The sequence below is a fragment of the Dama dama genome, chromosome 30, assembly GCF_033118175.1.
Source record: "Dama dama isolate Ldn47 chromosome 30, ASM3311817v1, whole genome shotgun sequence".
Lineage (NCBI taxonomy): Eukaryota > Metazoa > Chordata > Mammalia > Artiodactyla > Cervidae > Dama > Dama dama.
The window spans coordinates 19,595,281-19,622,301 of NC_083710.1; the positions used below are offsets into that span (position 1 = coordinate 19,595,281).

Genomic DNA, 27,021 nt, shown 5'->3' on the forward strand with positions numbered 1-27,021 from the left:
TTTCAAAGATGTTAGAAAGATATCCTCTTTTTCTCTTCTTCCTAAATTAAAAAAAACTGAATAGAGAGCTCAGCCTGTGTTTACTCTCATCAGGTATTCCGTTCTGTCAGCAAACTTTCATTGAGTAGGAGTAGACTGGCGCCACAGAGGATGCTTTGTCTCTGGTTTTAAGAATCGTTGAGGAGTTTAGTATGTGGTCAGGACTAGAGAGGAGAGCAGTAAGGTTGGTGAGCGTCTGATTTGCGTTGAACCTGCAGGGGGAGACTGGAGGCGGTGAGTGTGGTCAGTCTTTGAGGAGTTTTACTGTGCGGAGAGAGAAGGGATGGGGTGGTAACTGGAGGAGAAGTGGGGCCATTTTTAAATTGAGGTAAAATTCATATACCATAAAATTCATCTTTTTAATTCAGAGTTTTTGGTATATCCACCAAGTCCTGGAACCATCACCACGGTCTAATTTCAGAGCATCTTCATCCCACCCCAAAGAAATCCCTGTCCTTTAGCAGATTCTTCATTCTCCCCTCATCTACTAATCCACTTTTGTCTCTATGATTTGCCGAGTCTGGATAGTGCATTAAATGTAGTCATGCGTTTCATGGCCTTTGAAGACTGGCTTCTTTCTCTTAGCATCATGTTTTCAAGGCTCATCTATGCTGGAGCTTGCATCAGAACTTCATTCTTAGGGCTGTATGAGTTTCTTATTTCTCAAAGATAAGGTGTCTCTGTAGTTCTTGCATACAATCAGGGTGCTTTTTTATAAGTCATTTGAAGTAATTAGGGAGTGGCTGTAGTGGTTGTTGTGGAACACGGCAGACGAGGAGCAGGAGGAGCACGGGAAAGAGAGTGAGAAGGCGGGAGGAACCCGGTCATAGGTCCTGGTTGAGTCAGGATCACTGGAGGGGGAGGACGAGAGGGAAGATGAGCTCGAAGGTCGTTGTGGGGTCACAGTGTGAGCTGTGACAGTGGGATCATGGAGCGGCTGCAGAGAGCGGTAACATGGAGCTGGCAGGTGCCCATGGCCTGAGGAGCTGACGAGGTTGGTGAAAGAAGAGGGCATTAGCGGAAAGGAGCCGTGGAACTGAGAGGCCTCCACCCTGGAAGGTTAGCTGTCAGGGTGTTGAAATCACCAAGAATTCTCATAGGAGTAGTTTTAGAAAAAAATGATAGCGTTCTGAGACCTGCAAAAAGTGCATGGCCAGGTTGCAGCCGAGGAGTGGTTGGTGGAGGAGTGACGCGTGGCCTGGTCTGAAAACCAGCTGTGGAGGGTGGCAGGAGAGGGAAGGAGAATGGCCCGGGAATGGCAGTGAGGGGCAGGGGGACTCCAGTCCCACCTCCAGGCCCGGTGATTGCGGGCAAGTGGAAGAGAAACAGCCACCACCTGCGGAGGAGGTGTGTCCTGGCACTGGCGGGTGCTGGGCTGCCGGTCAGAGGGCTGGCTGTGAGGTGGGGAGGAGCCCAGCGGGGTGACTCAGGGGCCTGGGCTGCCTCTGGTGGGTGACACGAGCGTGGGTAAAGCTGTGAGGGGAGGAGGGTCTGGCCAGAACACGCAGAGCTCCTGGGTTCCCACCTGACTCCTGCCCGTGAGGAATGTGCTTTAGTGTGTGTGCGTGTGTCTGTAACTTCCAAGTTTTGTCGTGGTCACCCACACTGTGTGCAACTCAGTTGCTTTGATTTTCTTCTCTCTTCTGTTGATGAACCACTGAACTGTTTTCATGACGACGAACCAATGGGTTGCAACCAGTAGTTTGAAAAATACTAAGAGAATCCATCCTCCTCTCTGTTCCTTGATCCTCTTTCAGAACCGTTACATTTTCTAGATAATAATAACAACTGGTATTAGTGACTGCTGACGACCCTGTGTGCAAGACAGCAAAAGAGACACAGATGAAAAGAACGGACTTTTAGACTCTGTGGGAGAAGGAGAGGGTGGGATGATTTGAGAGAACGGCACTGAAACATACATATTACCATATGTAAAATAGATGACCAGTGCAAGTTCGATGCATGAAGCAGGACTCTCAGAGCCGGGGCTCTGGGACCACCCAGAGGGATAGGGTAGGGAGGGAGGCGGGAGGGGGCTTCAGGATGGGGAGACACATGTGCACCCATGGGTGATTCATGTCACTGAATGGCAAAAACCACTACAATATTGTGATTAGCCTCCAATTAAATAAATTAATTTTTTTAAAGGAAAGGACAATTATAGTTGCCAATAGATCTCATAAATTGCAATGTGCATACTTAATAGTAAATAAAATGCAAAAAAAACCCCAAAAACAAACCCAAAAAACCCTTGCCTTTAGAAGGACGCACTGCCAGGCTCAGTCAGCCACAGGTCTCCCCGGGGCCAGGGTGGCAGAGCTCAGGCTGCATCCCTGCCGGTGACAGTGGCGACTTCTCTGGTTTCCCTGGGCCGGCTCTGTGTCACGCCCTCCTTTAAAGAGGGGGCAGGGAGCTCCCGAATCTGCCAGGCCTGTTCTTGTGCAATGAAGAATCATTGAAAGAATTCCTAGCAGACAACACTCTGCACAGCACACTCTGCATAGAGAAAGATGAAGTTGGTTATTTACAGGGGTTCCCAACTAGTGCCTGATGATCTGAGGTGGAAGTGATGTAATAATAATACAAATAAAGTGCACAATAAATATAATTCAAACGAATCATCCCCAAACTGTCCCCATCCCCAGTCCATGGAAAAATTGTCTTCCACGAAATCAGTCCCTGGTGCCAAGAAGTTTGGGGACCTCTGAAAGCTATTTCTGTTTTTTGTCAGTGTTGGTGTCTAGTTATTTTCTGTCTCCCTCATCGGATTCTGAATGAGTTAAGGGTCCAGGTTCGGCAGTGCCTCCTTATAGGACCCCACGATGTGCGGTGCCCCTGGGGCTGCTCCGGGAGTCAGACCATCACGGGTCCAGGTTCTACTTTACAGCCGAGCTTATTGGTCTCTTAAAAATTTTAGACTTGCCCTGTTGTTCTGGTTGTGAGAATCTGAACACCTTTTCTTGAGTACGGTATTGCACAGCGGAACTAACACAGCCTTTTTCCTTGCTTTTCAGTTGAATCTCCTACTGTCAGTTTCTAAATAACTCGGCCCGTGGGGTTGTGCGTATAGATGTCCAGCTGGCAGGAACGGGCTGCCAGGTCCGGAGGCCTGCAGGACACCGGGGAATTGGACGAGGGACGTCCCAACCACACGGCCACTGCTCAGGGCTGACCACAGAATGAAATGGAAGCAAAGTGTGCACTGATTTGTGTTTCCCTTTTAAAAACATCAACATGCCAAAGATAAGCGATATAGTCTATGAGCGCTGGTAACTGCCTCACTTAAATGGTCACAAGCAGTGTAAGTTTTTAAGAGGAAAAACTTATGGAGGGCACACAGGGAAATGGTTCTTAAGAAAAATGCAGTGAAAATAGGTTACAATAAATACCACAAAGAGCTTTATGGAAATACAGCTAATTAGGAAACTTCTAAGAGTAGGGTTTGTTAGAGCGAGAAACATTGCAGTCCTTTTAACACTGAGCATTCCACAGTGACTTTTTTTTACTTCCAGAAATGTTATTTCTACACTCTATTTGTAATGTTTCTCCTCTCACTTTGAAGTTTAGTTTGTAGTAGATTGGCTGCTTCTGAGAACACGTCCTGCTTTCCTGGGCATTCAGGGTATTCTCTTTCTGCGTGTTTGATGTGAGGTAGTTTCAAGATACAAGGCCTCGTGTAAGGTCCCAGAGTGTGTACTCTGTGAATGGCTTCGGTACAGAGCATTCGGAAGCAGGCGGGGGCTGCAGCCTCCTCGTGGTGGGTGCGTGCGTGTCTTTAATGAGAATCTCATGGTACAGTAGGCAGTGTTGGTGAGGGGGAGGTACCAATTAGGGGTCTTCAGGCTGGCACGCTGAGGAGGCAGGAAGCCCAGTGAATAGCGGGTCGCCTGCATGATGCGAGGGTTACCAGCTTTCTGCACATTGCCTTCCATCTCCGTAGTTGTTTGAAAAGCGAGCACTTTCCTGTCCGGGACGTTCACAGCGGCTGTGCCGCGAGTCGGCAGCCTGCGACAGCAGAATGCAGTTTACTCACAGACTGTGAAGACCGCCCGTCCCTCGAAACGGACTGCCTGGTACCAGGGGTCGTCAAATTAATTACGCACATCTCTTGAGTTTTCCTACAAATACCTGTTTCCTGATTGAATTGGTTTTGCCTCAGATGTTACAGTAAATGTCACCTGCTTTTTGGTTCACAATGAATTTTGAGTTACTCAGACACTAGTTTAGAGATAGAACGCTAACAAGGGCTCTGGAATGTAGGTAGCAGACCTCATTCTGTGAGACTAGTATTTTTCATTCACTTCAAGTAGACTCCCGCCGCGTGTGGATAGTTTACATACCCTGATGTCTGTCATTTTAAAAGGTCACTTGCTTTTCACCTCAGTGTAACTTGGTGATGGATGTTGCTTGATAGACCTTAATACTCTGTATATTTGGGGAAGGTAGAAGGTAAAGAGGGGCCATATTCATTCTTTGATAGGAAATGAATGAATTAGGAAGATTCTTTTCACTTCTACTATTTTAAATACGTGTTTAATGAAATAAACTGTAAAATATCCAGTTTTGTATATTATATGTACATTTGATTTTTAAATAGCCTTTCCAAAGAAATGAGGGCATGATTATTGTACAGTACTGTGACTGATTTCATTTGATGTACAGAGCAGAGTGTGTTCTTAAGGATAAAAATATTTGATGGCACTCATTCTTGTGCTTTGAAGCTTTTATTTCTGAAACACTCAAATACCTTACTGAGTAGGTAATAGTGATCCACCCTGTTTGCTAAATGACTATTTGTTTAAATCTGTACAGTTTAAAGTGTTCACTTATACAAAGAGTGTACATACTTTCAAATAATTTAAAATGCTTTATATTATTTGGCTAGAAATTGCTGTTTTTAATAAATGTGAATTTTTTCAGAAATAAAGATTTTTGCTTCCTACTTTGTCCTCATGAGTCTGTGTGTGGATCCTTTTAAAGGCTCTTTTTAACGAAGATTTTCACTGTTGATTCACATGCGGCTGTGAGAAGTCACACAGACCGAGCCTGTGCACCTGGACGGGATTTCTCCCAGTGGGCCGTCTTGCAGAGCGGCGACACGCATCACAGGCCGAGTGCTGACGTGGCGCTCTCCACCAGTGTCACTCCCATTTCCCCCATTTTGCTTGTACTGTGTGGGTTCTTTTGGCAAGATGATGATTGTGGAAAGACATTTTTGAAACATTTGATGCTTCATTAGTTGAAAGATAATTTTCTTCATTTGCAAAACTGCCAATTTCCGGAGTACCATCAGCACATATAGTTGTGTTGAAATTTAGCATTATTAAAGTCACAATAAAAACGAGTCTTCTATTTTTACAACCCGTATCTAAATTCTTTTCTGCTGTTAACAAGGAGCAAAGAATAGTCAGCCTTAATTTTAAAAAACAGGCCATTTGTCAAAGGAACCTGCGGGTCCTGGTGGAGGGAAGGCTGCTCCTCAGGAAACGGGAGCTTCACTGCTTCCTCTCAGGAGCACTTTTCTTCGGTGGTGGCCCCTCCACCAGCTTGTTTGTCTGCTCCTCCTCAGCCCCTTGGGAAGGAGGCAGCTGCTGGGAACTTGGTAGAGGGGCATCTGTTACATAGTCACCCAGTAAATACATATTTGGGATTTTAAAAAACCTTTTTCCCAGTTATCAAAATATGTTCACCATCAGATGTTTCTACAGTGTTTGAACTTTAACATAAAATGTGAAAGTTTCGTAAATGAAACTTGAAAGGTAAACTGCTGTTAAATGTTTGCATATTGCTTCCAGATTTTTTCTATGTATATTCTAAATAATTTTTCATATCATATTGGGCTCTTTTACACTTTTTTAATCAGGTGAGTTTTACTTTTTTATTTTGGTTGTGCTGTGTGGCTTGCAGAATCTTAGTTCCCTGAATAAGGATTGCACCTGGGCCCTGGCAGTGAAAGTGCCTAACAGCTGAACCACCAGGGAATTCCAGTCAGGTAAGTTTTAATTATCAGTTATCAGTGGTGTTTGTTATTGTTCATTCACTAAGTCGTGTCCAACTCTTTGCAACCCCAGGAACTGCAGCGTGCCAGGCTTCTCTGTCCACCATCTCCCAGAGCTTGCTCAAGCTCACGTCCATTGAGTCGGTGATGCCATCCAACCATCTCATCCTCTGTCGTCCCCTTCTCCTCTTGCCCTCAGTGTTTACAGATAGGCATGGTCTCATCTCAGTGTTTACAGATAAGATCCCTGGGTTGGGAAGATCCCCTGGAGAAGGGAAAGGCTACCCACTCCAGTATTCTGGCCTGGAGAATCCCATGGACTGTATAGTCCGTGAGGTCAGGTTGCAAAGAGTCAGACGTGACTGGCCGACTTTCACATTCATTTGCTGAACTATTTGAAAGTAAGTTGCAGGTATCATGACATTTTACCACTAAATACTTAAGCATCCATCTCCAAACAGTAGGCACATTCTCCTACATAACTCTAATACCATTATCACACTTTAAAAAATGAGTAATATCTACTATGTAGTCCATATTTCACTTTCCTCAATTGTTACCCAAAATGTTTCATAGTTTTTTCTTACCCAAATGCTTACATGTTACTTGGTTGTTACGTCTCTTTAGTCTCTTTTAATGTAGAAATTCTTAAGGTTTCTGTTTGCTTGTTTTCATGGCACTGGCATTAACTTTTTTTTAAAAATAAATATATCACAAGAGTTGGACACGACTTAGTGACTAAACCACCACCAGGTTAGTTATAGAATGGACCAGAGTCAGGATGTCTGCGTTTCCTCATTGCTTAATTCAGAATACCCAACTGTTGCAGAATACATTCTTCTCAAGTACGTGGGACATTTGCCAAGACAGACACGTGCTGGGGCATAAAACAACAAAACAGAAATCCCAAACACGATCTATAACAGTAGTTCTCAATCAGATGACGCCTGCCCCTGCCACCAGGAACACACTAGGCAACATCTAAAGACGTTTTTGGTTGTCATGACTAGTGTGTACGTGTGCAAGGGATAGAGGTTTTACTGGTTTCTATTAATAGCTGGAGAAGCAACTAGTATGGCCAAATATTTTATAATGCATAGGCCAGCCTCCTGCAACACATAGTTATCCAGTTCAAAATGTGGAGAGCTGTAGGGTTGCAGAACCCTGTGATATGCACAGCAACCCCCAATCTCCAGCACTGGCTGTTCCCTCACCTGTCTTCATGCCGGCACATGGTGTCTTCTGCTAGTTTGGCTACTGTGCCTTCCGCACTGCAGGTGGTAAGCCGCTCTGTCGTGTTGGCAGCTGCGTATCCGGCGCCTGGAACAGAACCTGCAGTAGGTGCTCAGTAAGGACCGGTTGAAAGAATCCCCGTGGACCCAAGTCACAGCCTTCCCTTCCCCGTCCCATTCCTCCCAAGTCCTGCCTGTCCTCTGCCCCTCCTTCCCACCTCCTCTAGTTCCTCCCGTCCTCTATTTACAATGCCACTGCCCTGAGGCAAGACCCTCATTTTCAATATTCCTTGCTGGGAATATTGTATTTTTACTCCAAGAACCTAGGCTTACTAACGCTCTCCTTCCCCTTGGCGTACAACTCCTGATGGCACGCAGGCAGTTCAGACCCCTGCGCATCTATGTGTCACAGCCCCATCTCCTTACTGCTCATCCTCTGTATCCATCAGGGTCCTGGAGTATAAGCATCAGAAGGCGTCATGTCTAACTGGAGCAGGAAAGGGCTCTACTGGAAGGAAATGGGGGTGTGGGGGACAGACCAGAAGCGGGAGGACCAGAGGAATGGGAAGAGGAAGCTTTACAGATGCAGAGGTTTTGTCTTCGTTTCCAAAGCAGGAAGTGTTGGTCCACTGCCTTGGCAGTGCCCTGGCCTTGGCGCGACTGCGGCTGCTTCCATCTCAGCCAAGCTGACTGTGTGTGTGTGTGTGTGTGTCTGTGTGTGATTCTCCCTGCTTCATTAATGCTGGAGCAGGGAGAAGGAAGATCCTCTGTGTCAGTATCCATGGAGTGCCTCTCCCCTCCAAATCCACCTGCTTTGGGCCCTGCTTTGAGATTCTGGAGCTGGGCCCTGAGAACACTTGTCCACGGCCAGCAGGTGCAGAGGGAGGCTCTGTAGCGTGCTGATGCTGTCCCGCAAGGCGCAGGGGAAGGGGCTCTCTCTGTTCCTGGCATCGGTCTTTCCTCCTACACCGCCCAGGCAGTGGTGTGGGGCGGGGGTGGGGGGGTCAGTGGCACTTGCTATCTGGTGAGTTTTCCTGCTATCCAAGCAGCAAGTGTCTGTGAACCAGTTTGTTCTTGCAGATGTAGTTGGCTAAGATACTGTAAAGAGGCGGGTCCCTCATCCAGTATGACTGGGGTCCTTATAAAAAGGGGAAATTAAGCAAACACTTACTTGGCCACGTTGGCTCTTTGTTGCAGCACTGGGGCCCTCCAGTTGTGGCTAGCAGGCTTATTAGTTGCTCCTTAGCATGTGGGATCTTAGTTCCCAGACCAGGGGTCGAATCCACATCCTGTTCGTTGCAAGGCTGATTCTTAACCAGTGCACCACCAGGGAAGTCCCTGGAAAGGGGAAATTTGATCCAGAGGCCCGCACACAGGGAGAATGCCGTAGGAAGACTGCCAGAGACAAAGGAACTCCTAGAAGTTGGGAGCTGGGCCTGGGCCACATTCTTTCTACACCCTTGATCTTGGACTTCCGACTTCCAGAACTGTTGTGTAAGCCACCCAGCGTGTGGTCCTTTGTTACAGCAGCTCTAGCAGGCTAACACAGAGGGTGGGGCTGGGTTTTTCTAGTTCACGGTCACCTGGCTGCTTTCACTACATCCTTCATCTGTGAGGGGACTCACTTTTCCTTATGAAGTAGTCCCTGGCTGCTGGGTTATTCTGTCTGGTCCATGATAACACTCACACAGACCAATAGCCGCAAGAGTTGGACATGCAAAAAATCTCTGTGAAATATTGCATCTATGTAAGTGCTGGCAACAAGATAGTTTAATGGCTAAAGATTTTTTTTTAATATTTATTATTCATTTATTTGGCTGTTCTGGGTCTTAGTTGCAGCAAGTGGGACCCAGTTCCCAGACCAGGGACTGAACCCAGGAACCCCAGCGTTGGGAGCTCGGAGTCCTAGCCGCTGGACCACCGAGGAAGTCCCTGAAGATTTTGAAGAAGTATTTCTTTATCTGTTTGGCTCTGCTGGGTCTTAGTTGTGGCGCACGGGATCTTTAGTAGCAGCATGTGGGATCTTGTTCTCTGACCAGAGATAGAACCCGGGCACCCTGCATCGGGAATGCAAAGTCTCAGCCACTGGACCACTAGGGAAGTCAGAATATTTTAAAACAGGGAGCCTGCCAAACCCAGTGCCTCTTCGAGGCCACCTGTTGACAATCTCTGCATTAATGGGGTGAGTCACGCTTTTAGGCTTCTTGGGAGGAGCAGGACCAGGAGGAGGCACTGGCTGACGATCCTAAGCGCTCACAGCTGGGAAGCCCCACGCTGAGCGCTTCCCCAGCGCCATCTGTTCTCATCCTCTAGCTGCGAGCTGTGTTCTGTGGCTGCCCTCCTGTTACGGAGGAGGGAATGGAGTCCCAGGGGGGCTCCCTGCCTCAGCCGAGGTCTCACAGCTGGCATGTGGCGGTGCCAAGACCCCTACCAGGGCCGTCGGCTTCCAGGGCATATGTGGGAGAAACGTCGGGGCTCTGAGACGTGGGCAGGCTTGGAGGATTTATTTGCTGCTGAGACTCGACCCCGGAGCTTCCGTCTCCAGCACCTGGTAAGAGAAGGGGCCCCTGCCCCTGCCCACACCCAGCAAAGGTGTAAACCAACAAGCTCCCTAAATGTGGAGGTGGGCCACAGTGATGCCTCGCTCCCCACAGTGGTCACTGGCCCCACTCGTGGCTCACCACCTGGCAACAAGTAACTGTAGTTCTAGCTGATGATGCTACGTGCCAGTAAGATGTGTGAGTCAGAGGGGAGGTGACCGCATAGGGCCCGCTGCTACCAGCCCGGCCACCCTGGACCCACCCCAGGCACACGGTTGTCGGGGTTTGGAGTGAGGATGGGACTTTGGTGAGGATTTGGCGGCAGGAGAGCCCAGCTACAAAAGTAGGGTTTGTGTGTCTGTTCACAGCAGGGATTGGCTAGTTGCTAGGCTAAGCCAGGAAGAAGGGATTTCCCACACTCTTTTGGTTCAGGCTGCAGTTGGGGTCATTCTGGAAAGTCTGCAGTGTCTCAGGGACATAGAAAAGGCATGCTGTCCGGGACCACCCAGCTCCTGCCCCCCTTTCCTAGGAACTACCCCTCCCCATTCTCCCATCAACTAGGAGCTATGGTTACAAGACGTAACCCCGCCCTCCCTACCACACTGGCTTGAACCAAGAGTGACCTAATCAAGCCAGGCCAATCAGAGACCACTGGAGTCTGAGAAAGATCAGGAGACAAAGCCACACGAACTGAGATGACTAGAAAACTCGTCTTTGGAATAAGACGAGCGTCGGTGAGCTGACAATGACAGTCCTGGCTCCGGAGGCCTCCCACACACCAGTCCTTTCTGGACCGGAGGCCCACTGCACCTTCCACCCAGATCACACGTTTCCCATTCTGCTTTACCCACTCAAGTTGGTGACTGTTACTGGGGACCAAAAGGGGCCCAGAGATTGAAGGGACTTTGATTGTGGGTCCTTTTGGGCTTCTGGTTGGCCCCCAGTTGGGGGACTGGCTGCAGGCTGGTGCTGCTTTACTGAGTGAGTGTCCCTCTGCCTTGGCAGGGGCGGAAGAGGGGTGTTTGTGAGGCTACTGTTTCTAGACCCATTTTACAGGTGAGGAAACTGAGGCAGGAAACTACATGCCCAAGGTCACACAGTCAACAATGGGTGGAGCTAGGCTGTGTCCTGAGTCAACCCAAGGACTAGAAAGAACTTCTGCATTCAAATAACCAGTAGAAGCAAGCAGGACAGGTGTTGACATGTATTCTCTGAAACAGTTTGCTTCTGATACCCTCAGGGCACATGCTTAAGTCTTTTCTGTGCCCAGCCACAGATGTTGTCAGCCCCGTCTCTGCCCCCCACCCCCCAGAACTCTCCCCACCAAACCAAGGAGCTGTGATAGGTACCAGATTACAAACCAGCTGTCATGAGATATAGCCTAGGGCTTTGGGGGTTTCCTTGGGGGTTTCCTTGGGGCTTCTGACAACTCCACCTCCCCCAGACATTCAGCACCTGCCAAAGCCCCTCTGGGACAAGAGGGTGACAGCTTGAGCTTGGTGGGGGCGACCTCCTGCTCAGACCGGTGTTGGCTTGTTGGCAAGATCTTGACGCAACGTATGAAGCTTTCCAAGTCGGGGATGGTCAGTAGCCTCAGGATCCCACTCATTTTCCCTAGAAGGACATGGATCTTCCGAGCCGTGGGACTGACTTCCATCTCCAGGATCGGTTTCTTTTTCATTTTGCTCAGCACCTCCAGGGTAATGTACTGGGGGAATTCACAGAAGGCTGGGTGAGGATTAATGTTGCCCGGACACTACGTGCCCCCCATGGCAGGACTGGGACCCTGTGGGCAGAGTCTTCCTGGACCCTTCCAGGATGGAGTCTCTCCAGGCAAACCTGAGCGCCCAGTGCTGCCACCAGTGACCTTTCTGCTGCTTCCCCGAGACACTTGGCCCATGCCTCCAGACACACGGGCTACGGTGATTGGGCTGAGACCACATGCCAACCTGACCCCAAACCAAAGGCTGTGCCCTCCTGGGGGCGTCTGGCTGCTCCCCACGGGCTCCCTAGCACAGCAGGAGACTGAGCCCCGCCACCACCAGGGGGGCCAGTGTCTGCCTGTGAGCCCCCCTCCATCTGGGGCTCCCTGGGGCCTGTCCAGCTCTTCCTGGGATGAGGATGTCAGTCTCTTCAGCTCTGAATCTCAGGGTGTTCGGATGTTGGCTGATTGCCTCTTTTTTGTTTACGCTTATTTTTAATGGGAAGATAGTCGCTTTACAGTGTCGTGTTGGTTTCTGCCATGCAACGTGAATCGGCTGTCAGTGTCCCCTCCCTCTTGAACTTCCCACCCCTCTAGGAAATGACTGCCTTTGTACATGGTCACACGCCGTCCGTGAAGCTGGCCTCTTTTCCCGAGGGTCTGGGCTGGGGCAGAATATAGCCCGGAATCCCGGGCGGGGACCGCCCCCAGCCCGTGGGGCCCAGGAGCCGACGGGGATCGCCCCCAGCCCGCGGGGCCCAGGAGCGGGCGGCTCTCCGCCTGGCAGACGAGGTGGGGAGTCGGGACCGAACCTTGAACTTGGTGCCCAGGTTTAAGCAAACGCGCTTCTCGCGGTGGGTGAAGTGGAAGATGATCTTGTCCTGGCTCTTGATTTGTACCTCGACGTACCGGTTGATTTTCAAGGAGATGGGCTGGACGGGGGGCGCGTGCACGTGCAGGCTGAGATCCCACCAGTTCCAGGCCTTCTGGGACTCGTCTTTGGCGAAGTAGTAGCCCAGGTTTTGGCTCAGGCTCAACCTAGACCAAGAAGGCATCCGGCAGCTGTGGCGCTGGGCCCCGGGGGAGGAGCGGGTGGGGGCACGGCCTCTCCCAGCGAGGCAGGCCCGCCCTTCGCCCGCCCCTGCCCCCGCCCCCGGAACCCAGGCTGGGTGCTGCCCTCCAGCCCCGGCCTGTCCAGTTCGGTCTCCTCCTGTGCCCCTGGCCCCTCACACCCAGTCGCCCCTTGAAAGGACTGAAGTCTGGGTCATGTGTGCTTTTGCCCATCTCAAGGCTTTACCATGCTGTTCGCCCTCCCTGGAGAAAGTGTTCCTTCCAACCTGTGTGGTACAGTGGGTTCTAAGTCTCGGCTTAAATGTCACCTCCTCCGGGAAGCCCTTCTTGACCAGCCCCTCTGGGTCCCAGTATGACAATTCAGCCTTAGTTAGGTTCCTTCATATAATTTAGTGATACACATTAATTCTCATTATTTGCTGTAATTAGATTCCATAAAGTTGCCTCAAACACAGAGTTAGGAAATAGTAAACCATTGCTTCCCAGGGAAAGAGGTGTGTGTATATACATGATGGGGGCTTCCCAGGTGGCTTGGTGGTAAAGAACCCGCCTGCCAATGCAGGAGACGCAGCAGACACAGGTTCGATCCCTGGGTCGGGAAGATCCCCTGGAGGAGGAAATGGCAACCCACCCCAGTATTCTTGCCTGCAGAATCCCACGGACAGAGGAGTCTGGCGGCCTACAGCGCACAGACACGTGGATACGCTCACACCCTAGAAACACTGCATCCTGGTTCCCACCAGCCCCAGGGCTGGACTTCCCAGCACCACCTGCCCTTCCCCTCCCGGCTCCATCCTCTGTGTCCCGTGTTAAGAGGGGCATCAAGAAAGCAGAGCAGCTGGGAACGTGAGCGGCAGGCAACTCAGATTCTGCCCCGCGCAAGTTTGTGACTCGATGTGCCGTGGACACAGGCATCCTTCCCCTGGGAGCAGCGGCTCGGCGTTTGCTAGTTCATGTCCTGGAGACTTGACTGAGCTGAACTATCTTGAACAATGAGAATCGGCCATCCTTGCTTCTCATCCGTCCTTCCCACTAATATGGAAACCTAATTGGAAGTCCGGAGCGCAGGGCCCCCATCCGTGTGGCTCCTGGGCGGATGCTGCCCCGCACGGCGCCTGGTGCCCATGTAGCCACTGTGGGCGAGTGTGGACTGGTGGGTTCCTCTCTCTCCCAGTCCAGGCCCTGCTCTCCTGCGAGCGTCCTCTCCTGGCATTTCAAGCCCATCATATATCCTCCTGCCCCGGCTTCTGCTTTTCACATCCCACCAGGTCTGTCCTGAGAACCGGTGCAGAAGATTTTCTCGGGAACAGAACACAGAAGGGGACAGAATCTGAGCCCTGGGCTAGTCAGGAGAAGGCAGGCTTTGGGGGAGCCTGGGTCCCTCAGATCACCTGCCAGGCGATGTCCGAGCTGTCCAGGGACTTTACGTTCGGCTCAGCGGGAGAGGCCGGCTCAGACCTGCTCAGGGCAGCCTCGGTCACCTTCAATAAGGAGGACTGCTGGTCACTCCCCAAAACTAGGTCCTCCTGTTGCTTCCCACTGCCCGTTGAGCCAAGTGCAAACTATTAAGTCCCTTCACCGTTGAGCCCAGCCTGTCAACCACACCCCTCTTCACCTAGATGAGAAGCTGTGATGCATGTAATGAATTAAAAAAAAAAACCTAGACTTTTGTAAAGCAATTATCCTCCAGTTAAAAAAAACAAGAAAAGACAAAACAACCTGGACTCTTGAGTCAGACTCTCTAGGTTCCTAGCCTGACTTGGTCACTTGCAAGCTGTGTGATTTTGGGCCAGTTACTTAAACTCTCTGTGCCTCAGCTTCAGTGGTAAAATGCAGATAATAACAGTATGTTGCTCATAGGGTATTTGTGAGGATTTAGCATCTGGAGTCGCACAGAGTCGGACACGACTGAAGCGACTTAGCAGCAGCAGCAGCAAGCACCTGTACCAAGAAGGCACATCTCCAGGCCCCACCCCAGACGGACAGAATCGGAATCTTGAGGTAGGGGGCAGGGAACAGCCTTTCCCCAGCTCTTAGCACCACCCTTCCCCTTGGGTATGGGTGTGTTGCCGTAAGATGTGGTTTCTCTTGCAAACTTTATTTGATAATTGAAAATAATGCTTTAGTTCAAGCCAAGTCAAAAATTCCATAAAATCTCTTTCCTGTGACTTTACGTATGACCAGCGGCAAACAACTCATCATTTTTTCTGTACCTAAGTTTCCTTATCAAGAAAATAAAAGCAGATTTTCCTCATGGTCTCTTCTGTCCCCAAAATTTAACGACATTTAGGAGAAGAGTCCCTACTGTGTGTAGCAGATACTGTTGGAGATAATAGTTTCTTGCCCCCATTTCTTGATGCTTCTTGTATGCAGTACTTCTTCCCAATTTTAGACATCAAATTTTTTCTTTTAAAAACACTTTTCTTGTTGACATACAGTAGATTTAAAATACTGTGTTACACCGAGGAATCCAGAATTGAAAGAGACACGCATACCCCAGTGTTCATCGCAGCACTGTTTATAATAGCCAGGACATGGAAGCAACCTAGATAGATGTCCAACCAACCTAGGTGTCCTAGATGTCCTAGAAGCAGACGAATGGATAAGAAAGCTGTGGTACATATACATGATGGAATATTATTCAGCCATTAAAAAGAATACATTTGAGTCAGTTCTAATGAGGTGGATGAAACTGGAGCCTATTATACACAGTAAAGTAAGTCAGAAAGAAAAACAACAATACAGTATATTAACGCATATATGTGGAATTTAGAAAGATGGTATCGATGACCCTACATGCGAGACAGCAAAAGAGAGACAGATGTATAGAACAGTCTTTTGGACTCTGTGGGAGAAGGTGAGGGTGGGATGATCTGAGAGAACAGAATTAAAACATGTATATTATCATATGTGAAACAGATCGCAGTCCAGGTTGGATGCATGAGACAGGGTGCTCGGGGCTGGTGCACTGGGAAGACCCCGAGGGATGGGATGGGGAGGGAGGGGGGAGGAGGGCTCAGGATGGGCGACACATGTACACCTGTGGCTGATTCATGTCAATATATGGCAAAAACCACTACAATACTGTAAAGTAATTAGCCTCCAATTAAAATAAATAAGTTAAAAAAATAGTGTGTTAGTTTCAGGTATATAGCAAAGTGACTCAGTTTTGTATACAGATTCTTTTCCATTATAGGTTATTACAGATATTAATAGTTCCTTGTGCTATGCAGTACATCCTTGTTTATTTTATATACAGCAGTGTGTATCTGTTAATACAATATTCTTAATCTGTCCCTCCTTCCACCCTTTCCCCTTTGGTAACCATAAATTTGTTCTTTTTTTCTGTGAGTCTGTTTCTGTTTTGTAAATAAATTAATTTGTATTTTTTTTTAGAATACATATAAGTGATATATAATATTTGTCTTTCTCTGACTTACTTCACTTAGTATGATAACCTCTAGGCCCATGCATGTTGCTGCAAATGGAATTATTTCATTCTCTTCTGTGGTTGACTAATATTCCACTGTGTATATATACATATATATACATATACACACACACTACATCTTCTCTATCCATTCATCTGTTGATGGACTTCTTTTCAGATTAGAGTTTTCACCTCTTCTGGATATCTGACCAGGAGTGGGACTGCTGAATCATATGGCAGCTGTATTTTTAGTTTTTTTAGGGAATCTCTATACTGTTTTCCATAGTGGCTGCACCAATTTATATCCCCACCAACAATGCAGGAGGGTTCCCTTTTCTCCATACCCTCTCCAGCATTTATTTGTAGACTTTTTAATGATGGTTATTCTGACCGATGTGAGGTGATATCTCATTGTACTTTTGATTTGCATTTCTCTAATAATAAGTGATGTTGAGCATCTTTTCATGTGCCTGTTATCCTTCTGTATATCTTCTTTGAAATATCTATTTAAGTCTTCTGCCCATTTTTTTTTTTTTTTGGTTAGGTTGTTTGGTTTTTTATATTAAATTACATGAGCTGTTTGTATATTTGGGAAACTAAGCTCTTGTTGGTTGCAAATATTTTCTCCCAGTCCTTGGGCTGTCTTTTCATTTTGCTTACGATATCCTTTGCTGTGTAAAAGCTTTCAAGTTTGATTAGGCCCCATTTGTTAATTTTTGCTTTAATTTCTTTTGCCTTGGGAGACTGCTCTAAGTCTCCCAATATTTAGACCGATCTAAATATTGTGATGATTTATGTCAGAGAAGGTATTGCTTATGTTCTCTCCCAGGAATTTTGTGGTGTCATGTCTTATATTGAGGTCTTTAAGCCATTTCAAATTTATTTTTGTATATGGTGTGATGGTGTGTTCTAACTTTGTTGATTTATATGAGGCTGTCCAGCTTTTCCAACACCACTTGCTGAATAGACTCTCTTTTCTCCATTGTATAGTCTTGCCTCCCTTGTTGAATATTAATTGATTGTAGGTGTGTGGGTTTATTTCTGGGCTCTCTGTTCAGTCCCAATGATCCATATATCTGCTTTTGTGCCAGGACCACACCATTTTAATTACTGTAGTTTTGTAATATTATAGATATCAATTTCTATACCCTCCAGGAAGAGCAGATACACCTGAGAACAAAGTAGTCAACTAGCAAATGGTGTTGAAAATCTCATAACAGGAAAAATATTACTAAAAACCAAGGCCTGGAGGGTGAAAATATTTCTTTGGAAATAAAATTTGGCCTTAATTATCAAGAAGTATAAAGTTGGTTCAAGAGAATATGCATTCTCCACTTTGTGACCACTAGAACAGAAGGCAAGGGAGAAATCCTGAAAAGACAGAGTTCTTACACCAAAGAGATGGAGAAAAATTCTAAAGTGACTAAATTACCTTGAATGGGTAAGATGAGGTTCCCTGCCATTACCAGAAATGGGAACATAACAGCCAACGAAATTTTTAGAAGTTATGTTTTTAAAACACAATACATGTACCTCCAGCACACTTATCATACGTTTCTCTCTGTGGCACCTGGAACAGAGAGGGCACTGGGTCTTTCTAAGGCCATTCTTGTGAAGTTCGATTCTTAAGTGAGAGGAGACGAAACCCAAAGCTTACTCCAGCTTTTGAGTCTGTGATTGCTATGTCCTGGAGGAGAAGCAATGGTGCAAAAAGGCTGGGGCACCATCTGAGGTCAGGGACCTATCTTACAGGCTCATCACGACACGCAGCTCCCCATGTGTGGGTTGGATGGATGAATTCTAAGTGAATGAGCGAGAGAAAGAGAGGCTTACCCAGAAAGAGGACAGCTATGCAGACTGGGAGTCAAAACCTTAATCACAGTGCTTCTCTGCAGGGAGGGGTGTTTGGGACTCATGCCCCAGGCTTACCAGATGTCTCCATTTTCATCATGGAAGGTGGCATGGCCAGAGTTGTTGATAAGGGCCCGGATGCACGTTTTTGCACTATCTTCCAGAATGATGTACGTGAACTTGCTCTCTTTTATACTGAGGATGAGCATAGCCAGGTGTCCTGATGGGTAACTGGGAGATGGTTAAGGCACAAGTATTCCCTTGGGGTCCCCTGAAGAAGGCAGAGAGCCCTGCAGAGCGAGGCAGGCCCCAGTAAAACCCACGCCCCGGCCCCAAATCACAGACTTTTCTGGCATCATATGTGTCCCTTGTTCCAGTGGATACTATATCTGGCCTGATCCATCAGGAAAGAGAATTTGGAAGATAATCTCATTGGGGTAGAGGATTATTTTTCCATCACCTTGAAGTACCTAGGGAGAAGAGAAAAACCTGTGTTGTCACCAGAAGGCTTGACATCAGTCTACTTACTCTCTGATTCCTGCATGCCACCCACCCATCACTCCCCCACCCATCACCACCACCAACTTGCTGGGGATTCCAGAAGGGAACCTTCGCAGGGGCTTGGTTTACCTGTCTCGGTGTTGAGGAAGCTGAAATGGACCACTCTGTGTTTGTGTGTGCAGATTTTAAACTATCATTTCAATCTAATGGTTATCAGTTATATTAATTTCTTAGGGCTACCACAGCAAAGTACCGGGCAATTTTAAATTGTAGAAAGTTATTCTTTCTCAGCTGTGGAGGTCAGAAGTCTACAATCAAGGGGTTGGAAGGGTCAGCTCTTTCTAGAGGCTCAGAGGAAAAATCTAGTCCATGCTTTCTCCTAGCTTTGGTGATGACCTGTGGTCCTTCCTCTTCCTTGGTTTGTGTATGCAGGGTTCCGACATCCAGCTCCATCTTCCCTGAGACTCGGTGTCTTCACTGTCCTTCATAAGGACACCAGTCATACTGGGTTAGGGGCCTACCCTATTCCAGTGTGACCTCATCTGAACTAATTACCAATTTTCCAAACAATGTCATAATCTGAGTCAGTGGGGTTTAGGATTTAAACGTATCTACTTTGGAGGGAGGCACAGTTTCAGTTATAACATTAGTATACTCAGGTATTGTATCTCTGTTTGAATCAGTTTTAGTGAGTTATATTTTTCTAGGAAATTGTTTATTTTATGTAAATTTTCAAATTTATGGTCATAAAATTTTGTGATATAATATTTTCAAAAACCCTCTGCTGCCTCCAAGTTGGGCTTCCCAGGTGGCTCAGTGGTAAAGAATCCGCCTGCCAATGCAGGAGATGTAGAAGACATGGGTTTGATCCTTGGGTCGAGAAGATCCCCTGGAGGAGGAATTGGCAGCCCACTCCAGTGTTCTCGCCTGGAGAATCCCATGGACAGAGGAGCCTGAAGGGCTACAGTCCACGGGATTGCAAAGAGTCGGACACGACTGAGCATGCACACATACACATCTCTTAGTCATGTCCTTGTCCTCATTCTGTAGAGTATATATATGTTTTCTTTTTTCCGGATCATTTGCCTGGAGATTTGCTAATTTTACTTATTTTTTTCAAAGACCCAACCTTTTGGTTTGCTCATTCTAATATTTTTTTATTTTCCAGTGTATCAATTTTTGTTCCCAGCATTATTTTCTCCATATGGCTGCTTTCTGTGGGTTTTCTATGTTAGACTATGTATTTTTCTTCTAATTCCTTGAATTGAACATTGGGCTCATTGATTTCCATCTTGCTGCTGCTTCACGACCCTCTTCCTCCTCCTCTTCTTTAAGATAGGCATTTAAAGCTATAACATTTCTCTCAAAATTTTAGCTCTTTCCTCCAAGTGTAGATACTCACCTTTCATTTCATTCTGAGTATTTTAAAATTTCCAGTATGCCTTCCTCTTTGACACACAGGTTATTCAAAGGTGTGTTTTTGACTTTGCAAATGTACGAGTTGCTTTTGGCTATGTTGTTAATATTACCAATTAAAATCCACAGGGTTGAGACTTCCCAGGTGGTCCAGCGGTTAAGAACCGGCCTTCCAATGCAGGTGATGGTGGTCCAGTGGTTAAGAACCCACCTTCCAATGCAGGGGAGGCAGGTACAATCCCTGGTCAGGGAACTAGGATTCCACGTCACCCAGGGCAATTAGGCCTGCACAATGCAACGAAGACCCAACACAGCCAAAAATTTATATAGAAATACTAAAAACAACCCACAGGGGTGAGAGAGCAGAGTACAGATGATATCACCTCCATCGTTGGCTGTGCTGGGTCTCACTTGAGGCATGTTGGATCCAGTTCCCTGACCAGGGATTGAACCCTGGCCCCCTGCCTTGGCAGTGAGGAGGAGTCTTGGCCACAGGGAAGTCCTGGTATCAGCTCTTTAGTGCTTGCAAGGTGTTCTGTGGTTAAATGTGTCAGCACTTACTGTAGCCTGAGAAGGATGTGTGTCCTCCAGGGGCCTCGAGTCCCCATCAGACATTACAATGCAAGCCTTTTCTCCCGCTTCCCACACCCCGCTCACTCTCACTATCTGCGTTTTCCAGGTTCTGTTTCTGGTGTCACCCCCTTCCTTTCTTATGCACTCTTCTGTGTGTGTGTGTGTCCCCAGTCCTGTCCTACTCTTTGCTACCATGGACTGTAGCTGGCCAGGCTCCCCTGCTCATGGGATTCTCCAGGCAAGAATACTGGAGTGGATCGCCATTTCCTTCTCCAATATACTCTTATATACTCTAGATTTAAATACTGTACATATATACTTCTCCATTTACATACTATCCATTTAAAAGGACATTTTTTTTTACATTTTATTTAAATTTCCCAGGTGTTTGTAGCAGGATGCCTTTTCCCGTTATGTTTTATCCTGCATTACTCTAACTAGGTGTCAGATCTGTGGTTTTCAAGCTCTTACTTTTAATGACCAAAGAATCCTTCACTCAAGAGAGCTCACTGCAGAGTGCCCGAATCTGAGACAATGAAAGAAGAAGGTGCAGCTGGTTGACGAGGAGCTGCTGTGGACTCCGCAGGGCGTGGCCTTCAATGCCCAGGAACCGCTCCACCAGGGGATGAAGATCCTGTAACTGACTCTGTCCCTTCAGCAGCGTTTGCCCTCAGCGCGGGACTTCCACAACACCGTGACCCCAGAGGAGGCGCTATCATTTTCCCCGTTTAAGAGAGGCGTTCCACTAGGGGGCACTAGTGGCAAAGGATCCGCCTGCCAATGCAGGAGACACAGGAGATGCCAGTTTGATCCCTGGGATGGGGAAGATCCCCTGGAATAAGAAATGGCAACCAGCTCCAGTAAACTTGCCAGGAAAATCCCATGAACAGAGAAGCCTGGAGGGCTACAGTCCATGGGGTTGCAAAGAGTCAGACATGACCGAGCGACCTACACAAGGCTATCCAATGAAAGGGGAGCCAGACTCCCACAGTCTGTCCCTGCTACCCCCAGCCAGCAGGCTCATCCTTGGAAACGCACCACCTCCAGCCATTAAGCTCCCAGCCACCTCGCACATTTACTCTACAAACCACTGCCCCCTCTCTTTTTTTACCCTAAAGAAAGCACTTTATAAGGTCATCTATGGTTGGTTTCTTCCTGAGAACCGGTAAGAAGCTCCTAGATTTTGCTCACGGGGGAGGATTTTCTATTTTAGGTCTTATTTTCAAAAGCCACCTGAAGCCAGAATTTCTTAATACACTTTCTTTTCATCAAATTCACTTGTCATGGAATGACATTTTCCTAAAAACAAGAAGCCACGGGCAAAGAAAAATCCCTGACACAGAGATAGAGTCATTCCATTTTCCCTCACTGGGAAATATATCACACAAAAGCCCAAAGGATGAATCTAATAATTCTGGCCTGAGCAACTGAGAAAAAGCTGTATTATCACTTAGTAAATTGGAGCACACTTGAGACTACTAGAAACTAACATTTATGTAACATCATGCAGGTTTTAAAGCACCTCTGCATATAATGTGGACTTAGCTTTTTGCAACAATTTTGTGGGATAAGTATGGTCTTATTATCTAAACTTTACAGTTCAAGAAAGTAAGACCCAGAAAAACATACATGACGGTCTTAAGCACAGAGGTTGTGTTATTAGTCAGGGCTACTTAAAAAATATGCCCAGTCAGCCAGCTTCTCACCACCTCCGCCACCAGCCTAGTAGAGATGCACGTCGTCTCTCACCTGAACTTTCTGCCCTTACTCTTGCCCCCTTCAGCCTGTTCTCTAGAGCAGCCAGAAAGATTCTTCTAGAGCTTAAGCCAGATGATGTTGCTCCTGCTCTGGCCCCTCCAGTGGCTCCATGGCATCCTTTGGATAAAACCATGGCTCTACCTGACCTAGACACCGAGCTCATTTCCCATGCCTTTCTCTCTTGCTCACCGCCGTCTGCGAGGCTCAGGGCCTCAGGGCCTTTGCATGTGTAAGCTCTGCCTAGGACACTCCTCCTCCAAGTCTCTAGGGGCTCGCTCCCTCTTTCCACGCCTGCCTAGGCTCAAATGGCACGTCTGCGATTGCACTAAAAGCATGACAGTTACTCCTTTCTCAGCCCAGCAACTCTAGAGCCCCTTATCCTGCTTTCCTTCCTGCGGCACCTAACAATACCTGCCTTGGCACTCAACAGAATTTTGTGCGTTGACTGTTCAGTCGCTCAGTCATGTCTGACTCTGCCACCCCATGGACCGCAGCACGCTAGGCCTCCCTGTCCATCACCAACTCCCGGAGTTTACCCAAACTCATGTCCATTGAGTTGGAGATGCCATCCAACCATCTCATCCTCCATCGCGTGGACTGTGAGCTCAACTAAAACATAAGTTCCATGGCCCCCAAGGTTTGTTTGTTCACCCTTGTAGCTCCAGCACCTAGAAGAGGGCCTGGGGCATTGTGCGTTCTCAGCATATATTGACAGAAAGCAGAGAGTCTATCACATCTTCCTGCTTCCCCCTTCAGTGCCTTTTTTTTTTTTAACTCTGGACCTTATTAGCTCATGTGACTAACTGAGACTAGGTTTCACTTATGACTTTATAGTGTCCATCTTTATACATATACCATGTGATTGGTTTTTACAGATAGGCTTTATTTTTTAGAGCAGGTCATAGAAAAATTGAGTAGAAAATACAGAGATTTCTCATAAATTCTCTGCACCCCCACACACGTGCAGTCTCCCCCCACTATCAACATCCCACACCATGGTGTACATTTATACAAAGAATCTACACTGCACATCACCATTACCCAGACTCCATAGTTTACCCTGGGGTTCACTCCTGGTATTCTACATTCTATGGGTTTATACAAATATATAATGACATATGGTCTTCCCTGGTGGCTCTGCTGTAAAGAATCCACCTGCAATGCAGGAGACACAGGTTCGATCCCTGCGTCAGGAAGATCCCCTGAAGAGGGAAATGGCAACCCACTCCAGTATTCTTGCCTGGAGAATTCCATGGACAGAGCAGCCTGGCGGGCTACCGTCCATGGGGTCTCAAAGGGTCAGACATGGCTTAGTGACTAAACAGCGATAATAATGACACTTATCTACTGTTACAATACAATAAAGAATGTATGCATGGCCCTAAAAACCATCTCATCCTCTGTCGTCCCCTTCTCTTCCTGCCTTCAATCTTTCCCAGCATCAGGGTGTTTTCAAATGAGTCATTTCTTCCCATCAGGTGGCCAAAGTATTGGAGTTTCAGCTTCAGCATCAGTTCTTCCAATTAATATTCAGGACTGATTTCCTTTAGGATTGATTTGTTGGATCTCCTTGCAGTCCAAGGGACTCTCAAGAGTCTTCTCCAACACCACAGTTCAAAAGCATCAATTCTTTGGCGCTCAGCTTTCTTTATAGTCCAACTCTCACATCCATACATGACCACTGGAAAAACCATAGCTTTGACTAGACGGACCTTTGTCAGTAATGTCTCTGCTTTTTAATATGCTGTCTAGGTAGGTCATAGCTTTTCTTCCAAGGAGCAAGCATCTTTTAATTTCATGGCTGCAGTCACCATCTGTGCAGATTTTGGAGCCCAAGAAAATAAAGTCTGTCACTGTTTCCACTGTTTCCCCATCTATTTGCCATGAAGTGATGGGACCAGATGCCATGATCTTAGTTTTCTGAATGCTGAGTTTTAAGCCAACTTTTTCACTCTCCTCTTTCACTTTCATCAAGAGGTTCTTCAGTTCCTCTTCACTTTCTGCCATAAGGGTGGTGTCGTCTGCATACCTGAGGTTATTGATGTCTCCCCCAGCAATCTTGATTCTAGCTTGTCCTTCATCCAGCCCGGCATTTCTCATGATGTACTCTGCATATAAGTTAAATAAGCAGGGTGACAATATACATCCTTGACATACTCCTTTCCCAATTTGGAACCAGTCTGTTGTTCCATGTCTGATGCTAACTGTTGCTTCTTGACCTGCATACAGATTTCTCAGGAGGCAGGTAAGGTGTTCTGGTATTCCCATCTCTTTCAGAATTTTCCAGAGTTTGTTGTGATCCACACTGTCAAAGTCTGTGGCATAGTCAATAAAGCAGGAATAGATGTTTTTCTGGAACTCTTTTGCTTTTTTGATGATCCAATGGATGTTGGCAAATTTGATCTCTGGTTCCTCTGCCTTTTCTAAAGCCAGTAAATCCCCACCCGCACCGCCAAACAAACAAAAAACCCCTGGACAAAATGCAAACGCCAGGGCACTGCCACAATTACCTTAATCTTGCTGTTGATCCAGTCCATATCTAGTTCTAACGTCTTCGTACGACGAGCGACACGACGATGTTTCTTGACTTCTTTCTCTGGCTCCACCTCCTCCTCCTCCTCCTCCTCCTCGTCTTGTAGTGGTATATTACATAAGTGAAACGTGAAAGTGCTCTCTGCAGTCCTTTGGGTATGTAAGGCTTTGGTAGAAAAGAGAAAGAAAACTTAGATCTATTTCTCTCGAGGAACCCAAAGAGAGTTTGAGGATTTAGGATATCGGCCATATTTCCCCAAGCTCTCTCATTTTTTCCCATTCATTCTTTCATTTCACACACAATCATTAAGGGCCTGTGAGGTGCCAGCTCAGTGTCAGATGCCCGACACCACGGTGAACACCGCCCAGTCCAGACTTGGGGATGTGAGGGGTGACATACCAGCCGCGTGCCAGTAACAAGTGATGCTGCTGAGTCTGGTAATTTAAAAAACAGGCTAAAGTGGGAGTCATAAAAAAAAGGAAACATACCTTAAACATGCTATTTTAACTTAAAACACAAATGAATACTAGCACTATTTTAAAATTTTATCTTTAATTGGAGGACGTTGCTTTCCAATGTTGTTAGTTTCTGCTGTCCAACAAAGTGAATCGGCTGTATGTATACACGTGTTCCCTCCCTGCTGAGCCTCCGGCGGCATCCCAGCGCTCTAGGTCATCGCAGAGCGCTGAGCTGAGCTTGCTGTGTTGTATTAGTAGGTTCCCACTAGCAAGCTATTTTCTGCATGGTAGCTAACACACCATTTTTAAGTGCAGGACTGTGTGGGCACGTTTGCTCAAAGCCCATTCATAATTTATTATCTATAACTTTCAATTTTGGCAATTTCTACATAGTCTGAGTGCAGGATTGTAGACTTGAAAACAAAAAAGAAAAAAAAAAAACCTTCTGTATATCCCCCAGCCTTTTGTGTATGTTTGGTGCACGCCTAGTTCTAAGCAGTATTTGTAAAACTACTTTCTTATTGCTGCTGCTGCTAAGTCTCTTCAGTCGTGTCCGACTCTGTGCAACCCCATAGATGGCAGCCCACCAGGCTCCCCCGTCCCTGGGATTCTCCAGGCAAGAACCCTGGAGCGGGTCGCCATTTCCTTCTCCAACGCATGAAAGTGAAAAGTGAAAGCGAAGCCGCTCAGTAGTGTCTGACTTGCAGCGACCCCAGGGACTGCAGCCTACCAGGCTCCTCCATCCATGGGATTTTCCAGGCAAGGGTACTGGAGTGGGTTGCCATTGCCTTCTCCGACGTTCTTATTGAGTCTTCTCAAAAGCATTCCACTTAGTTTTCACAGCAGCAGCAAGTTTCTTTTAAATCTTCATTTTGGCCCATTTTTATAACTATTGAATTTTGGAGTAAGCTAGCAAGGACTCTTCCCCGGGGGGTTGATCACCAGGGGGCGCCGCAGTGGGTGGCGTGCCGTCGGTATCAGCCAGGATGCTCTTCCCCGCAAGGGGGCCGCTCCCGCCGCGACTAGATTTGGGGGAGGTCAGTTAAGAGAGCTTGGTTGTCCCACCTCTGGGGCCAGCACAGCGCTGGAGGAGGTGTTGGAGAGGACGTCACAGCTTGTTGACCCGGGAGCTGGACGGGGCATGGAAGTCTCCCCGCCCGCTTCCCGGTCCTTGGCATGTACATTCTGCCCACGGTTCCCACACTGGGAAGCCTTTGCAAGGATGCAGCCTCTCGGGCTCTGTGTTGTTGAGCCCACCTGGACGGATACATACCTGAAGCCAGGTAAGGCCTTCATTTAAACGTTAAGATTCTGGCCCGTGGAGGTGGAAATCGACAAGTCTTGTGCCGCCGGAGACATGCGCACGTCGGGTGTAAGTTGTCTTGGCTTTTTAAACCCGCCGCCTACAGCGTGGGGTGGACTGCCTCTCAGGTCTTCTCTTGCCCTCTGCTGCTGCCTGTTGCTGCTGCTAAGTCACTCAGTTGTGTCCAACTCTTTGAGACCCCACGGGCTGCGGAACTGTCCTTCACTGCCTCCTGGAGTTTACTCAGACTCCTGTCCATGGAGTTGGTGATGCTATCTTATGGGGGCTGATTTAGAATTTCACCCCAGGAACTCTGAGATTGCCAACACAGAGGGCAAGCTGCCATCGGAGCTCACAGGGACCCTATCCAGGCCTGGAGATTGTGCCCAGAGTGGAAATTGTCTCTAGTTTGCCAGGTGGAGTTCCTAGCATAGGGGCTGCGTGGTTGAAGGCTAGCATGAGACCAGCTTAGTATTAACGGGTGACTCTGGAGAGATAGGCAGGGCTAGGTCACTCCTTTATTCACTCACTCAGGAAATAGCCATTGTGTTCACATATGCCGCAAGCTGTCCTAGGTACCAGGGCTGGCACCGTGCCTGCTGCCCGTTCTAGTAGG

At 47.5% G+C, this 27,021-nt stretch overlaps 2 protein-coding genes and 1 long non-coding RNA gene across 3 annotated transcripts in view; 2 read left to right on the forward strand and 1 right to left on the reverse strand.

Annotated features, from left to right (window-relative positions):
- COG3 (component of oligomeric golgi complex 3) overlaps positions 1 to 4,981 on the forward strand; it is a 59,585-nt gene extending 54,604 nt beyond the window's left edge. Inside the window, exon 23 of the mRNA XM_061133405.1 lies at positions 3,054 to 4,981. Coding sequence (XP_060989388.1) covers positions 3,054 to 3,083 — 30 coding nt within the window. The 3' untranslated portion in view covers positions 3,084 to 4,981. The remainder of the gene's footprint in view (positions 1 to 3,053) is intronic.
- Positions 4,982 to 9,732: 4,751 nt separating this feature from the next.
- LOC133049518 (uncharacterized) overlaps positions 9,733 to 27,021 on the forward strand; it is a 304,845-nt gene continuing 287,556 nt past the window's right edge. Inside the window, exon 1 of the long non-coding RNA XR_009691348.1 lies at positions 9,733 to 9,820. This is a non-coding gene — a long non-coding RNA (uncharacterized LOC133049518). The remainder of the gene's footprint in view (positions 9,821 to 27,021) is intronic.
- Positions 11,191 to 27,021, reverse strand: part of ERICH6B (glutamate rich 6B) — a 49,800-nt gene continuing 33,969 nt past the window's right edge. The window contains exons 5-9 of the mRNA XM_061133821.1: positions 26,168 to 26,232; positions 18,248 to 18,333; positions 17,942 to 18,094; positions 12,324 to 12,549; positions 11,191 to 11,517 (exon numbers count right to left, since the gene is read on the reverse strand). Coding sequence (XP_060989804.1) covers positions 11,191 to 11,517; positions 12,324 to 12,549; positions 17,942 to 18,094; positions 18,248 to 18,333; positions 26,168 to 26,232 — 857 coding nt within the window. The remainder of the gene's footprint in view (positions 11,518 to 12,323; positions 12,550 to 17,941; positions 18,095 to 18,247; positions 18,334 to 26,167; positions 26,233 to 27,021) is intronic.